This window comes from Amblyomma americanum, chromosome 1 (genome assembly GCF_052857255.1).
Source record: "Amblyomma americanum isolate KBUSLIRL-KWMA chromosome 1, ASM5285725v1, whole genome shotgun sequence".
In the NCBI taxonomy this organism is placed as follows: domain Eukaryota; kingdom Metazoa; phylum Arthropoda; class Arachnida; order Ixodida; family Ixodidae; genus Amblyomma; species Amblyomma americanum.
Window position 1 is genome coordinate 47,025,215 of NC_135497.1, and position 15,389 is coordinate 47,040,603.

General features: G+C 51.5%; 1 protein-coding gene across 7 annotated transcripts in view; it reads right to left on the reverse strand.

Annotated features, from left to right (window-relative positions):
- Window positions 1-15,389, reverse strand: part of LOC144112736 (HEAT repeat-containing protein 1-like) — a 58,736-nt gene that overhangs the window by 30,021 nt on the left and 13,326 nt on the right. For 4 of the 7 annotated variants that reach the window (XR_013310427.1, XR_013310426.1, XR_013310425.1 and 1 more), the window contains 3 exons: window positions 6,390-6,579; window positions 5,592-5,752; window positions 3,615-3,753 (listed from right to left, as the gene is read on the reverse strand). Coding sequence is in view for 1 of the 7 variants with exons in the window: in XM_077645565.1 (XP_077501691.1) it covers window positions 3,615-3,753; window positions 5,592-5,752; window positions 6,390-6,542 (453 nt within the window). In the remaining 6 variants the exon portion in view is untranslated. Of the gene's footprint in view, window positions 1-527; window positions 1,105-3,614; window positions 3,754-5,591; window positions 5,753-6,389; window positions 6,580-15,389 lie in introns of those variants that run through there. The other 3 variants (XR_013310428.1, XR_013310429.1, XM_077645566.1) reach the window with 3 other exon arrangements.

Consider the following 15,389-nt stretch of genomic DNA (forward strand, 5'->3'; position numbering starts at 1 on the left):
CTCTATGATCCTTCTAGATCACTCTGGCAGGTCTATTCTCATCATGCCATAGAGTATTTAGTAATTAGCCCACCTCCAAATGAGCAACATGAATTAGGTGGAATTTTGAAAACTATTTCGTCTACAAGAAAACTAATCAGATATTTGAAATCAGCATGCAAAACTACACAAATGGTGCAAGCTTCAACCAGATCCACCTATAAATAAGGAAAAAAAGTTCTAAGAGGGGTGTCCCCCCTTAAGTAGACTTGGTCTTTCTCCATTTTGTTGGTTCGAATATTCATATCCTGTAGCAACCCAAGCATATCACTTAGCTGCCTCTGCTGTGCATCGTCGTCATCTCCTGCATCGTGGAAACCGGTATTCCATCGCGGTCCTGGGTTTTCTTCCACATCACCAGACAGCAGAAACTGCTCTTTAACAACAACGCAGTCACATAGCAAAGACAAAAGTATTCCCGGGCGTGGGAGCAGCAACAAGCAGGCATTGTCCGATTTACTTGCGTAAAGACAAGAGTCATGACTGACCAAGCAAAGAAACGGACGAAATTGAAGAGCCGCATCACGTAGCCGCACCACTGAACAGTTCCGGGACACGCCAGCAGTTCTTATCGATGAGGAGTGTTGATGACATAGTTGATCCGGATGCCTTGATCCACGAGGAGGCGGTCTAGCAGGGTTGCCAGTGATGGTCAAAGTCTTCACCGTGAAAGCTGGCGAAACTTGTTGGCGAGTCGTTGCATTCCCGTGCTTCCGAAGTGTACAAGGCGCCAAGCTGGAGACATGAAGTAACCTGGGCAAAGAAACGGACGAAATTGAAGAGCCGCATCACGTAGCTGCTCCCACGCCCACTGAGGGTGGCAGGGTGGCAGTCAGTCATGCACCTATGAAGCAAACAGTGAAAGGAGGCAGGTGCTTCTGGCAAGAAGAATGTGATGCACCCTACCCCAAAGCAGGGCCACTGTCACTTGTGATGTAGCAGTGCCATACTCTACTTGAACACAGGGACCCCGTGATCAGTACCTTGCGCACTTCAATTCAATTTTATTTACCTTGGAACATACACATTTACAAAAGTGGGCAACAAAAGCATCTGGACCCTTAGCCAGTTGCTAGTTTGGGTCCATGCAATGAGTGCACAAAATAGCATACCTGGGCACTAGTAACAAATAATTGTAAAACTTACTTGTTAGATCAGCAAGCCTGGTCCCATTTATATAATCACTCTCCTTTTTGTGTCTTCAGGCAGTAAGCACTCATAAAGAAAAAAATACAATGTTTGTTCATATGCTCCATAAGCATAGCTTGTTGAAAGTCCACTCTCCAATGTCATGGGAATGCAAGGAAGATGATGAAGACCATGCAGCCAAGCCACATTTCATCACCATCACTGGTCGCCTCCGCACGAGACTCAAGCTTAGGCTGCTGGCATACGTCGGTGGTTCCTGCCTACACTACCTTAACTGCTTTGTGCGCTAGTCTATTCTCCCCCGTCAATAAGTCCCCTCTTCAGAAGTTGCAGCCCGTCAAAAAAAGTCCATTTAGCGGGAAAAGAAGACTAGTAGCCATCTTGACTACAAGCAATACAGATGTACACAAACACACAGTTGCTCAATGACAATCTCACTGTGTCTGTACCATACATATGCTACACCCACTTCAGGCATGCTCAAAACAGACCAAAGTATCCACTAATGATTTTCTTATACTGAACATTAAACTCTTTTTCCACTAGGTTAATAAACTGCCAAGTAAAGGTAGACAATGCTGCTTTCTGAATAGTTCCTGAACTGCATTTGCCATTTAACTCAATTTACGCAGCCCTTCAACATTTCCAAGTATTTGAAGCTTCAATACCTTTCAAAATTAAAAATATCTCTGTTCATCCCACCTTGTAGCCAAATGCTGCGGCATTTAAAGCATCTTGCAGCTGTCACGTCTATTAAAAGAGTATAGACAACGCATTTTGGTGGCATGTTGTGTTCTTCGCAGTGATGTGTAGGACATTACTATAGATGGCTCACCACGTGGTATTTCCGTTCCGCAGCTAAATAACTTATAATATAATTTTCCTCCCATGCTCCCTTGGTTTGAGTTTCGGCAGCTCTGTGATGTCAGTTTCGCATGCGTAAGGCATAAAAAAAATGCAAGATAACTGCTGCTGCTTCATGCGTTGTCATTCCAGCTCTTGAGGTGGACTGGCTTTAACGTATTGAATTAAAATGATGAAGCAGTGATTACATCGCATTTTTTGTGATGCCTTGTGTGAACTGAAACTGCAAGTTGGCATCATTCAGCCACTGAAAGTGAAACTAAAACAGCATGAGAGAGAAATGAGATTTTAAATTATTCAGCAGTTGTAGGTGAATGCCATGTGGTACTCCACGTATACTAATGCCTGGCGCATCATTAGAAAGAAGAAAACACACATCCAAAAATTAGCTGTCTATACAGCTTTAATTAACTAAATTAACCAACACAAGGAAGCAAGTCATTTGTTCTGACCACCAAAATGAACCAAAGGCAACCTGCACCCACATCTTGTAAGCAGCAACCAATGCCACTATCAGTAGTGGTGCGAATGGCGAAAGCTTTTACAGCGAGCTTTGTAGCAGAAAAAATGTCAATACAAAGCAGCTTCCCAGTGTTTTGCAACAACCTAAAGCTGAGAAATAAAATAAAAATGCTAAATTATACCTTTAATGTGAATGTATCTATTCACCACAAGCACAGATACCAGAGTGCCTCACTTCTGCTGAAGTATACTGTGTAATGTCAGCACCAGCTAAGGAATCTCCAGGTAGTCAAAATTTATCCGGAGTTCTACACTGCAGTGCTTCTCAGTGCTCGGGTGGAGCTTCAGGACATTACCTACTCTCACCAGGCCAGAAATATGCTAAACAGGCAGCTCAGGCACACAGATAAAAATTGACAAAAAAATTTGATACCGAGCTTTGCCTGCACATTCTAAATGTTCAAAGACTGTGACACTTCCAAGTGGCATTTACTGCACCTTGCTGCATACAATTGATTTGTACAGTTAAACTGCAAAAGGGGGCATGCCATTTGCTTTGACTGGCGATATGAATGGAAGGCAACTCACACCTATGTCTTGTAAACTACTATCTGAACCTTTATCTCAACGCAACCAATGAAAACTACTTTTGAGACAAGGAAGTAACGCAATGAGCAACTCAACCAATCTCAAAAGAAAGCTGTCAAAGCAAAGCTCTCTTACTTTCCATTCTGAAATACTTTGCTACACAAAAGACATTACATCAGCCTTAACACACGTGGCACAACCAAAAGCCCTCGAAGCAAAATAGGTAAAAAAACCAACACTGCAGTGATGGCCTTGACCATCTGCTTAGTACGGAGGAGGTGCAGGGTTCGATACCCAGTGCCACTACCCATCAGTTTTCTAGCAGATACAAGTTTCTCCTTGGCCTGGTGCTCAGCTTTCTCTGGGGTGAAATCTTAGGGAAAAAAAAACCTAGTCTTTGACTCCCACATCGTGCAGACCAAAAACATGACAGCCACTGTGCACCTTTGTCGCAGTGGCTTTCTGCCACCGAAATCAAAGCCCCCCGTCGTCATCATCAATAGTCCACACACCTTGGAGTCAACGTGCGTCACCAGTTGGAGTATGCCATTCTGCATCGCCACAGGAACCTGAGGGTGGTTCAAAAGCACCAGGAGTGTATTCTGCTTCTTCAGGCCATGACTCCATGTGACTATCAGCTCCAGCAGCTCCCTGCATGCAGGCACGACACAGAGCAAGGCTTTTCAGACACTTCATCAACAGCTACTGTTCATAAATGATGGCCAATTTTTCAAGCAGCTCCAGTCGGGGACTGCGGAACACTGTGCTGTCCTGGCACTAATCGACGCCTTGCTCGTTTGACATATATACTTGTGTAAGGGCTGTGTTAGTGCAAGGGCCGCAACCACGGCTTGGCAGCCAATAATTTAGAAAGAAATAAAGTCAGCCAAAAGAATTCCACTTCACGTATGTGTCATTTAAACACATGGTGCATTCCACCCGGAGCCAACAGATGGTGAAACCTGCCTACGACACTCTGTACAACCAGTGTGATCATGCTGATGACGTGTTGTTTCGTCAGACTGCCTCACTTTCTACTTGTGAGCAGGGTGTTACACCAAAAAAGGCAGAACGTTATTGGTATTATCTCCAGCAGCACAAAAGTCGGAACAGGGTGCTCCCATGCTAGTGCCGTACTTCCCTGCACTGCCCGCCTGGCTCAGACGCTAGCGGTTGGGCATGCTTCGCATAGAAGTCGCAGCAAAGATGCTTTGAAACTAGTCGCCGTTTATCATAAAAGGCATAACCATGCTACCAGTTAAGCACAACACAATACTCTGACATTAAAATGAAGGTACCACTGACGTTTTTCATGCCTTTGCCAGTGAAGCGATCAGAAAAGCGACCCAGGTAAGGCCAGCTCCCACCAATGGCTTCAGATCGCACAAGCTAAGCATTGTATCGAACCTTTGGCCAAACCATCATTACTCTCAGTAAGGTACTATGGCCCAACAGTTGTATGCACATACCTCTGCCAAAGAAGGGAAGGAAACTTTGGCCAAAAAAGTGGCCTACCAGCATCTTATTTTAGGTGGCTCGTGCTGGCTATCAAGTAATATAGCATGTCACTGTGCACTGTACCGTCCATACCTTTAATTAATGCACTATGTACTTAAAAGATTCATCACAGAAGTGCTAATACGTCATAAAAAAACGTGCCACCCCATAAACAGGGCACGGGTTCCATGTAATGGCTGCACACCGTCAAAATCGCAAAGATAAAGAGCAGTCCTTACACGAATGCCCACGGTACTTTTTACCTTTTTTAGTTTCTTTTCATTCTGGCACCTTCTTTGAATTTCAGTTTGATCATACTTCAGCACAATGCACCTGTAGGGACCCTAAAGACAAGCATTGTAACAAGCTACTGTATAAGAAACTTGTGTAAGGGCCGAACTTTTTATTTAAATTTGGGAGTGAATTTTGTAGATGCGGCTCATACACGAATTAAAAAAAAAGTACAGCCACATTTTTTTTCTCAATTATATAGTTCAGAACAGAGGGTGTGGTCCATACATGGGTGCAGCCCTTACATGAGATTATAAGGTATATATTTGTGGATCATCATTCTAAGAAATTTGTCACTCTACATAGGAACAATCGTCCACAGACCAGAAAAAAAAATTCACATCAAAGGCAAGTGCCAAATTAGGAAAAAAAAACAACAAATGCTATTTCACAAAAATGTGCTGGTTAAACTGTCCCTTCCAATAAAAACATTTCCCCAACTTCATCAATTTAACTCAACTTGGGGTAGGCATGATGCTTACGTAGCATTGCTCCTCATAAAAATAAAATGAAAAGAACACGTTGTGAAGGCAATGTCCCTTTACTAGCTGCAATTTAATGTAAAAAATTCTACCAAATTCTTGTCGGGTAATGGAGCAAGCAACCAATTACTTGTTTGGGGTGGCGAGCACCACCTCTGACCTCCCCTTGTTGTCATCACTGAACCTGAAACACCAGCATTCGGGTTAGCAAGCACGTACTCCGTGTCAGCGGCCACTTCTGCAGCATGCTGGTCGATCTCCTTGAAAAGAAGATGGGGCCTGCTGCACCCCTTGTGAGACGAGTTCAATGCCACCTGTGCAGGCTGACAGACAGCTCTCGGATCCCTTGTACTGGCGACAGTAGTGACAGCACGATGGCACTGCACATGCGGACAAAAAAACAGAGTTGTAACTCTCGCTAGTGGTGCTCGTAGTCTACTATATTCGGCTGCCATTCTGTGCTAGATAAGGTCACATGGTGTGGGAACGCAGGATGGCATCAAACATTTTTAGCTTCAAAAATCGAAAAAAAGAGTAAATAAATGAAGAAGAAGCAATAGTGACCTACACACGCAGAGAATAAGCCTCTGCATTCTGTGTTCTCCATACCTATCCACAATTCTTGATTATATTTTATTTCAGCAGAGTTGACTACCAATGTCTTCCTTTTTTGCAGAATATTTCTGCCAGACTTCTTGTGCACCATACAATGCACTGCTTCTGACACCCTCACTATGTAACTTCTTGCAAAAATACCGATCAATGACTTTCGCTGTTTGGCCCTGCGCATCACGGGAGTTAAAAGGTGTGCACTGCAACCAGCCACCACTTTTTCATTTCTCTGTAAACATTTTACTGTGCACAACATTCTTTTTTTCAGTCACAAACCACCTAGATTACAAGAAGCTCCTCCAACCACCGAGTGTATCCCTTAAGCACTCCCATGATTCCCGTCCCTTTTCACAATTCAAATATGCTTCCTTTATTTTTCTTTGCTGTACAGGCCACCATACCCACCAAGATTCTGTTCGGCCAAGATCCACTTGATGTCCTCGGCTGTCTGCAGCAGCTGGGCCGAAACAGCGAGAGCCAGAGACTGAAGCTTCTCCTTTGGAAGGGAGAGTGACGCCCCCTGGCGACCGCTGCTGGCGACGGCACAACAGCTGGCATCCAGGTGCAACAGCCACAGGCCACCCAGGAAGTGCACCTGGGGAAAGCAGGAAATTGAAACAGAACAACGGGCTTAGCCAGAAATGGCAGAGGAGTGCTAATATGTTCTCTGTTCAAGCAAACGGAAGTCAAATAATAATGACAAACTAAATGACTCAGTTCAGCATTTAGAGATATAGTATATCTGCTTTCAACTCAGAACAATCACGAATGCCAGCGTGGCCTTTAAGCAACATACCTGTTTCTTTGTTCAATTATTCATTTAAAGTAAACATTTACATATGTATTCTTTTTCACCATGAGTGGTGAACCCAGTTGTGCTTACGGCACAAAATGCCCTACCCCCCATTTGCAAAAAAAAAACAGATAGAGGGAGAAAATAAAAGGCATCAGAATGACCTAATTGCATCATATTACAAGGAGCATTGCCAACACTGAAACAGCAAAACTCTCGGTTCAACGAACTACAGTCAACTCCTCTTGAAACAAACTCAGTTGGGATGAATTCTCAGATGAGGTGAACAATGTGTGATCATTTGGTTGGTTTCCCATAGGATTTGTGGGATACACGGGTATCCCCTCCTCGTCCCCCGCGCCAGCGGCGACCGTGACCTATACGGGCGCGCTGGCCACCAGGAATGTGGAGAGAAGGCACCCCCGCGACTCTGCTCATTTCCGCCCCAGCACTGACGTGACGTCACGGCAGCGCGTCGCCTTCTGCGGAGAGGGTAGCACGCCTAAGCTTGACGGTAACGATTTGCTGCGAGGGAGGCAATGACCGAGGGGATAAAAGGCGTGATCGCGCGGCGGGAAGGTCTCTCTCGCCGCCGGACCTGACCTAACTACCCCACGGACCCCTTCCGCTGCCCGCCGGCCCCCGAACACCAACGCCGGTCGACGTCAACGACTTGGTGAGCTACTGAACATCTATTTTACGGATAGAACATTCTTCCGCAGTGTGCTTTACCTCGCGTTAGGATAATAAACTGTTTCCTAGCGTGCCCTGCCGTTGCCTATTTCGTCCGGACCTGCCGTGGCTGCGACCCTGCGCCACGGGTTGGGGAAACGTGTTGCGTGCTTAAGTAACGCCTGCGTGTAGCTTGCACGGAAGCTCGCCTTCCCGGCCGGCTGGACGCAGAGTGACCCCATATCTTGTCGCCCGAACGTGGGGCGAACTAGGCAATCGAGCAGTGACCTTTGTTGGAGCGAACGACTACCGTCGCCCTAACAAAGGATGGCAGCCGACAGGAGTGACTTGCAGTCTTTGTTTATGCTGTCAGAGCCAGCGGCACATAACCAGGGCTCCCTACTTGACGCGCCGTTGGAAGGGTTTGAATTTGTGAATCTTGGGCGTTCCACGCGGAATAGCCGAGTAACATCCCCTGACGCGTCGGTAGGACTTAGGCCTGGCATGGGGGGCTCCACATCGGGCGCCTCGCCGCTCCGCGGCGCGAACAATGAGGCGGCTAGGCCACATCATTCGACGCCATCAGCGGCTGCGCCCAACTCCGGGGGTGTTAGTCCGCAATCATCCGAGGTGCTCTTGCAGAACGCAATGCAGGTTATGCAGAGTCTAGCGGGTATTTTGCAAAACAATTTGCAAGCCCCAGCCCAGTCACCACGTGTTAGGATAGACTTGCCTACCTACACGGGGTACCACGACATTGCGGGAGCAAACGAGTACCTCGACCGTCTGCTGCATTATCAGCAAGTGACAGGAATCGCAGACGCCGAAATGCTCGCGCGTGTTGTGCCTGTTTCTTTGACGGAGCAAGCGGCCCGCTGGTACCGACTAGCCGGCAACCGAGCGAGGACAATGGAGGAGTTTTGCGCAAGCTTCCGCGACGAATTCCTTCCCGCAAACTATGAGTGGCGTTTGAGGAGAGAGCTGGAGCTCCGAACCCAGCACCCCGACGAGTCTCTGTTAGAGTACGTCCGAGCGATGGACGAACTTTATCGCCTCGCTGACCCTCGCGCCACGAACACGGAGAAAGTTGAGCGTGTCACGAGACAAGCGCACCCGACTTTCACGGCTTACCTGAGAGGAGTCAGGTTCAGAGATTTGGATGAGCTGGCAGCTGAGGCGAAGCGCATTCAGGGAGACATCCTCTCTGCGCGAGCGTATCGGCCGCCCCCACCCGCATCGCTGTCACTTGAGCCGCGCTGCGCGTGGAATGGCAGCTCAGCCCGCAGCCCCTCCAGAGCTGAAGCGTCAGCACGATTTGCTGACGAGCGTGTCCCAAGGGGTTGGGAGTTGTCCGACCGCGCTTTGGACCCATTCAGCTACGCGTTGCGAACAGCACACGCTGCCGCAGAGCGGAATGAACCGAGGCGAGATCGGGAGGCCGACACGCGGCCCCCACCATCCGCGCCGCGAGTTCGAGATGACCGAAAGGAACGGGGCGACCAGCGCCTAGCCCGTCGGGGCCCGGGCAACCGTTGCTACCGGTGCGACCAGCCGGGACACTTCGCCCGCGAGTGTGGCCGCCCTCCCGCCCGTGACCAAACACGGTCGGGAAACGGCCAAAGCCGCCGGTGATCGACCTTCGATTCCGCGCGGCGTGCACAGAAAACCCCGGTTTGCTAGCGCCTTTGGCATGTCGCGTAGGAAATTCTGTTGACCTGTCAGCGCCGTTCATTGAGCTAACAATAGCTCGAAAGAAATTCACCGCGTTACTAGATACAGGAGCAAGCGCTTCTTTGTTCGGTGACGAGGTGTTAAACCATCTCCGCGAGAACAAAATCCGGCTGAGAGAGTGCGATACCACTTTTCGCCTCGCGAGCGGCACAGCGCAATCAAGCGGTGCAGCTAGGATAGTGGTTCGCTGGGAAAGACGCGTGCGGCGACAACGCCTCGTTCATCTTCCCTGTTTATCCGTTCCTGTAATTCTTGGACGAGACTTCCTAGCCAAGACAGGTATTGTGATAGACATCAGCAGCGGAGGCTACAGGGAGCGCACATCAGGCGCCTTGAAGCCTTTCGCGAAAGCGCCCGCGGTGTCGCAGACCATTCAGACTCCGAACACGGCGCGAGCGGGGGGAGACCGTGACAAATCCACCGCGCCAGCCCGAGATCCAGGAGGCGAGCGGACCATCGCCGCTGAGGGAGAGGGCAGAGAGAAGGTTGCCGCGGTAGAAAGCTGCTCTGCCGCGCAGGGAAGGTCAGCGCACCCCTTGTTGTCGGAAGTGAACAGCGTGACGGAGAGGGAGAAGGCACGTTTGTCATCGCTCCTCTACGAGTACAACGCGACATTCACTGACCGCCCGGGCCTCACTACCCTAGTCAGGCACCGAATAGACACGGGTGACGCACTGCCTTGGAAGTGCAATCCTAGACCAATTAGCTTGGCCAAGAGAAAAGCACTGGACAGCGTCTTAGACGAACTTATCGACACTGGCGTTGTTGAGAGGTCTAACAGCCCTTGGGGCTTCCCGGTAGTCTTGGTTCCAAAGAAAGACGATACATATCGACTTTGCGTGGACTACCGCAAGCTGAATGAGGTTACGAGGAAAGACGCCTACCCTCTACCCACCATTTCTTCCCTAGTGTCCAACCTAGGTGGGGCGAAGTACTTCACAACGCTCGATGCTAGCCGCGGATACTTTCAGGTTGAAATGAATGAGCGGGACAAGGAGAAAACTGCTTTCACTTGTCACAGAGGCCTTTTCCAGTTCAAGAGAATGTCTTTTGGTTTGGTAGGAGCACCCGCTACTTATCAGCGCCTAATGGACCGTGTTCTGGGAGATGCGAAGTGGCAACATGCGCTCGCGTACCTAGACGACATCGTGGTGTACTCGAAAACGTTCGAGGAACACCTGCGCCACTTGAGGGACGTCCTAGAGAGGCTGAGGTCCGCGGGAATCACTTTGAACCCGAAGAAGGCACAGATCGCGGCGACCCGAATAACACTGTTGGGGTTCACGATCGACAGAGGCCGCATTCTGCCGTGCGACGATAAGCTTGAGGCTTTGCTTAAGTTTCCGTCGCCCACAGATATAGCCGGACTCAGGCGCTTCCTGGGAATGGCGAACTTTTATCGCCAGTTCATCCCAGAGTGCGCAGCGCTGCAGGCGCCTTTGACAAAGCTTTTGAAGAAAGGCGAGCGCTGGAGTTGGGGTCACGAGCAAGAGGATGCACTGCGCAACCTCACCAAAGTGCTCGCTGACACGGCTGAGTTGCAGCTACCCGACCTAAACAGGGAGTTTGTGATTCAAACCGACGCAAGCGACCTGGGCTTAGGAGCAGTGTTGCTTCAGGAGCATGAAGGCTTTCTCCGTCCGGTAGCTTTCGCGAGCCGTTCGTTGACGCCGGCAGAGAGAAACTACTCGGTGACAGAGAAGGAATGTCTCGCGATAGTTTTTGCTCTGCGTAAGTTCGACTACTACGTCGATGAGGTGACATTTGTGATCGAGACGGATCACATGGCGCTCACCTGGCTGAGACGACTCAGCGAGCCGAGCGGCCGCCTAGCGCGTTGGTCCCTGTTGCTGCAGCGGTACGACTTCACCGTGCGCTACCGCAAAGGGAAAAACAACGCTGTGGCTGACGCACTCTCGCGAGCGCCTGTCCAGTGCGAGGAAGGTCCCGCGACCGACCGCCCGACAGCCGGGGAGAGCGAGGGACTGACCCGAGCCGTAGCCCATGTAAGGAACGCGGACCAACCGTTGATCCAGGGCGAGAGCGTGAACCACGTGGACTACGCGAGTTCCGTGGGGATCGTGTTCAGCAGAAAGGAGCTGCTCGAAGCTCAGCAGAAGGATCCGTTTTGTCGAAAGGTGCTCGACGGGCTCCGGGAGCCGGGCGGCAGGGCCGCCGCGCACAAGGAGACAGCTGGTTTTGCTGTCGGTGCGGAGCGCTGGGAAACAGCTGGTAGTGCTGTGAGCGCGATGGATTCGTATCTGCTGGATTCCGACGGCGTCCTGCTGAGGTATATCCCCTCCGAGAACGACACAAACGAGGCGTTCAAGGTGGTGATACCGCGAGTATTGAGAGCAGCACTGTTACGCTACTTTCACGACTCGTGCATCGCTGGGCATGCAAGCGGCCCCAAGACTTACACTAAGTTGTGTCGCTTTGCTACCTGGCTTGGCATGAAAAGGGACGTAATACGCTACGCCCGCTCGTGCCACGTGTGCCAAAGTGTGAAGCCCCGAGGCGGACGACCACCCGGCCTCATGCACCCGATTAACAGCCAGACTCCCTGGCAAATCGCGGCGTGCGACATCATGGGACCGTATCCTATGACACCGAGTAGGAACAAGTTCTTGCTGGTGGTCACGGATCACTTCAGCAAGTGGGTTGAACTTTTCCCCCTTAGAAAGCTGACGGCACGAGTGATCATGGAGAAGCTGATGGACGTATTCACCAGGTTCGGTTTCCCAGAGCAGCTGATAACGGACAACGCGTCCTACTTCACTGCGAAGGTGTTCGTTGATTCGTGCGCTGCACTCGGCATTAAGCACAAGAAAACGACCACCTATCATGCTCAGTCGAACCCCACGGAACGAGTCAATCGCAACGTTAAGCACTTGCTTGTCGCGTACTCTGAGAGGCACAAAGATTGGGACTCCTATCTGCCGGAGATCGCGTTTGCTTTGCGTTCGACCGTTAACCGCTCGACTGGGTATGCGCCGTGTTCTCTCAATCTGGGTAGAGAGCTGCTAAATCCGATGGACCGGATTCTATCGGACAGCAGGAAGACGCCAGTCGCTTCGTCAGCACGAGCTGAGTACGCGACGCAGCTGCGCGCTAAGATGACGGAGGCCTTACGCAAGGCTCGCCGCAACCTGAGCACCGCTAGGGCGCAGCAGAAAGCACAGTACGACCGCTCGCACCGGGATGTTCACTACGAAGTGGGCAATCTGGTGCTTCGACGCCAGCACGTTCTCAGCGACGCTAGCAAACAGTTTGCGGCCTCGTTGGCGCCGAAATGGATCGGGCCGTTCCGCGTGCGAGAGAAACTTTCCTCGCTCGTTTACAGGCTCGAGGACTTGCGGTCGAAACCGACAGGCGGACCGGTGCACGTATGCGACCTGAAACGCTACGTGCAGCGAGATGAGTGGGTAGAGGACACAGCCCGACCCGCGCCGCAGTCGGATAACGAGATCTGCGATCAGCCGGCGAACCCCGCGTCCCGCTATAACTTGCGCCCTAGGCAGAAACAGAATCTGCCTGCGCAGCCTAGAGCGAGGGCGCGAGCCGGCAGGCAGTCTCGTTAGATGCATGAACGTACGGGCCGCTCATGCCGATCAGTGTCACGCAAGACTGACTTGCATTAACCCTCATGACTCTCGTGAGGGTCGAACAGCCACGCAGCACGCGCTGCGGGAGCTGGCCACATCTGTGTTGACCTTTTCCAGCGCAGATGGAAAAGAAGCAGGGCACATCGGAACGACACCGTTCCACTACCAGCCACCATCCAGCTTCGGCAACGCGCCGCGCCCAAGGCTCGACGCTACGCCCCGCCCGCGACCTGCAGTTGCCACCCTGGCCACCCCGGCTACCTGCCACAACGCATCGGAGCTGCCCACCCGTCGACTGTGCGCCACCGCCTGCGGGGCCCCATTACCACCGCAACCCTGGGTCCTCGCCTGCTGACCAGGTATGCCAGGGCAGCCCAACCGCGGCCTCAACCATAAAGCGCCGCAGCCCTGGCCCCTGAAGCCACCTGACCCAGTACCTCAGGGGCGCAGCCATGGACCTGGCCTCCAAGCCATCCCAGCCGGCGCCAAGGAGGCGGTCGACCGAATTCGCCGGAACGGCGCAGCCGCGCGCACTCGGAAGACCGTGAGAGGGAGCAAGATTCCAAGCGTCATCGTGCGGGAGGCCAAGCCCTCGGAGCGAAGCAGCTGATCGGCGGGGGCGTGGCGCGGCCGTCAACCGATGCACCGGCGGGAGCTGAAGAACTTCGATCCCAGGATGGCGGAGATCAAGTAATGTTGCCCCTGTTTCTGTGTTCGGGAGGCTTCTTAAGGAGGGGAGGATGTGGGATACACGGGTATCCCCTCCTCGTCCCCCGCGCCAGCGGCGACCGTGACCTATACGGGCGCGCTGGCCACCAGGAATGTGGAGAGAAGGCACCCCCGCGACTCTGCTCATTTCCGCCCCAGCACTGACGTGACGTCACGGCAGCGCGTCGCCTTCTGCGGAGAGGGTAGCACGCCTAAGCTTGACGGTAACGATTTGCTGCGAGGGAGGCAATGACCGAGGGGATAAAAGGCGTGATCGCGCGGCGGGAAGGTCTCTCTCGCCGCCGGACCTGACCTAACTACCCCACGGACCCCTTCCGCTGCCCGCCGGCCCCCGAACACCAACGCCGGTCGACGTCAACGACTTGGTGAGCTACTGAACATCTATTTTACGGATAGAACATTCTTCCGCAGTGTGCTTTACCTCGCGTTAGGATAATAAACTGTTTCCTAGCGTGCCCTGCCGTTGCCTATTTCATCCGGACCTGCCGTGGCTGCGACCCTGCGCCACGGGTTGGGGAAACGTGTTGCGTGCTTAAGTAACGCCTGCGTGTAGCTTGCACGGAAGCTCGCCTTCCCGGCCGGCTGGACGCAGAGTGACCCCATAGATTCAATGCAAAAGAAATCCGCATAAGACGAACTATTGTGCATGTCCTTCAGTTAAATAAAAAATAGTTTCACAGCAACTGTGAACCACAGCGATTCTGGTTTGGTTTATGGCGGTATAACGTCCAAAAGTGACTCAGGCTATGAGAGACGCCGTAGTGAAGGGCTGCGGAAATTTCAACCACCTGGGGTTCTTTAACGCGCACTGACATCGCACAGCACACGGGCGTCTAGAATTTCGCCTCCATCGAAATTCGACCGCCGGGGCCGGTATTGAACCCGCGTCTTCCGGGACAGCAGCCGAGCGCCATAACCACTCAGCCACCGCAGCGGACACACAGCGATTCTGCACAACAGTACTTACAGAATGTCCGCGCAAAACCTCCTAGGAGCGGAAAAAAAAAAAAATGTTTCCACGCCAAAAAGCGCAACTCTACAAAGTAGCTTCTGTGCAGTACCTTCACTCCTGGCTGAGCACGGCGCAGAGATCTGATACGGCCAGAGCTCGGCATCGCACAAGCCACATGACGCAAGCTGCCCTCCTGCTGACTAAAAGGCGTGTAGGTACGAAGTGGAGCTGCTCATTGATTCAGGGCTGAAACAGTTGAGAGGTGAATTTTTCAACTGATACGGAGCCGCAACACACATTATCAAGGTGCTGAGGCGGCCAAATACTATCGGCATCACCGGGGCATTGCCTGAGCCAGACGGAAAGGCATGTGGTGCAGCTGCTCATAAAATTAGCTGTACAACTAGGGAAGGATTGAGATGTCAGACACATGTGCATGCCTAATCATGCAGTTGTGCTTTTGATTGCTCAGAGCTAGGGGGAAAGCAAAAACAAAAAAGGACAAAATATCAGTCGCTGCGGAAGAGAGAGGAAGAGATGCCGCAAAAATAAAACTAGACTGGTGCCGTTTTCAAGTACAATTATCAGAGCTTATTTCATGCCCTCACTCATCTGCTCACTTGATCCCACAATAAATGTTGCATGTGTAACGGGGGCTTAGGTTAATGCTGAGGCGGCGGCGACCGAGTCTCTCATCTGTTCAGGTCAGCAGGCGCTCGGTCTGAGCGATGGCAGTGCGGCTACCTCTTCTTGTTGTTGTTGTTGTTGTTAGCCTATCAAAAGATGGCACATACCCACACTGGGGGATCGGCCAAGAATCTGCTTCTTTTCCTCAGTAAATATAGGATGATGCCCTTCTTCTTCTTCACAATGGCCCCGGGGAGAAAAGGTGCCATCCTGGCGACTCAGGGTGGCGACAACAC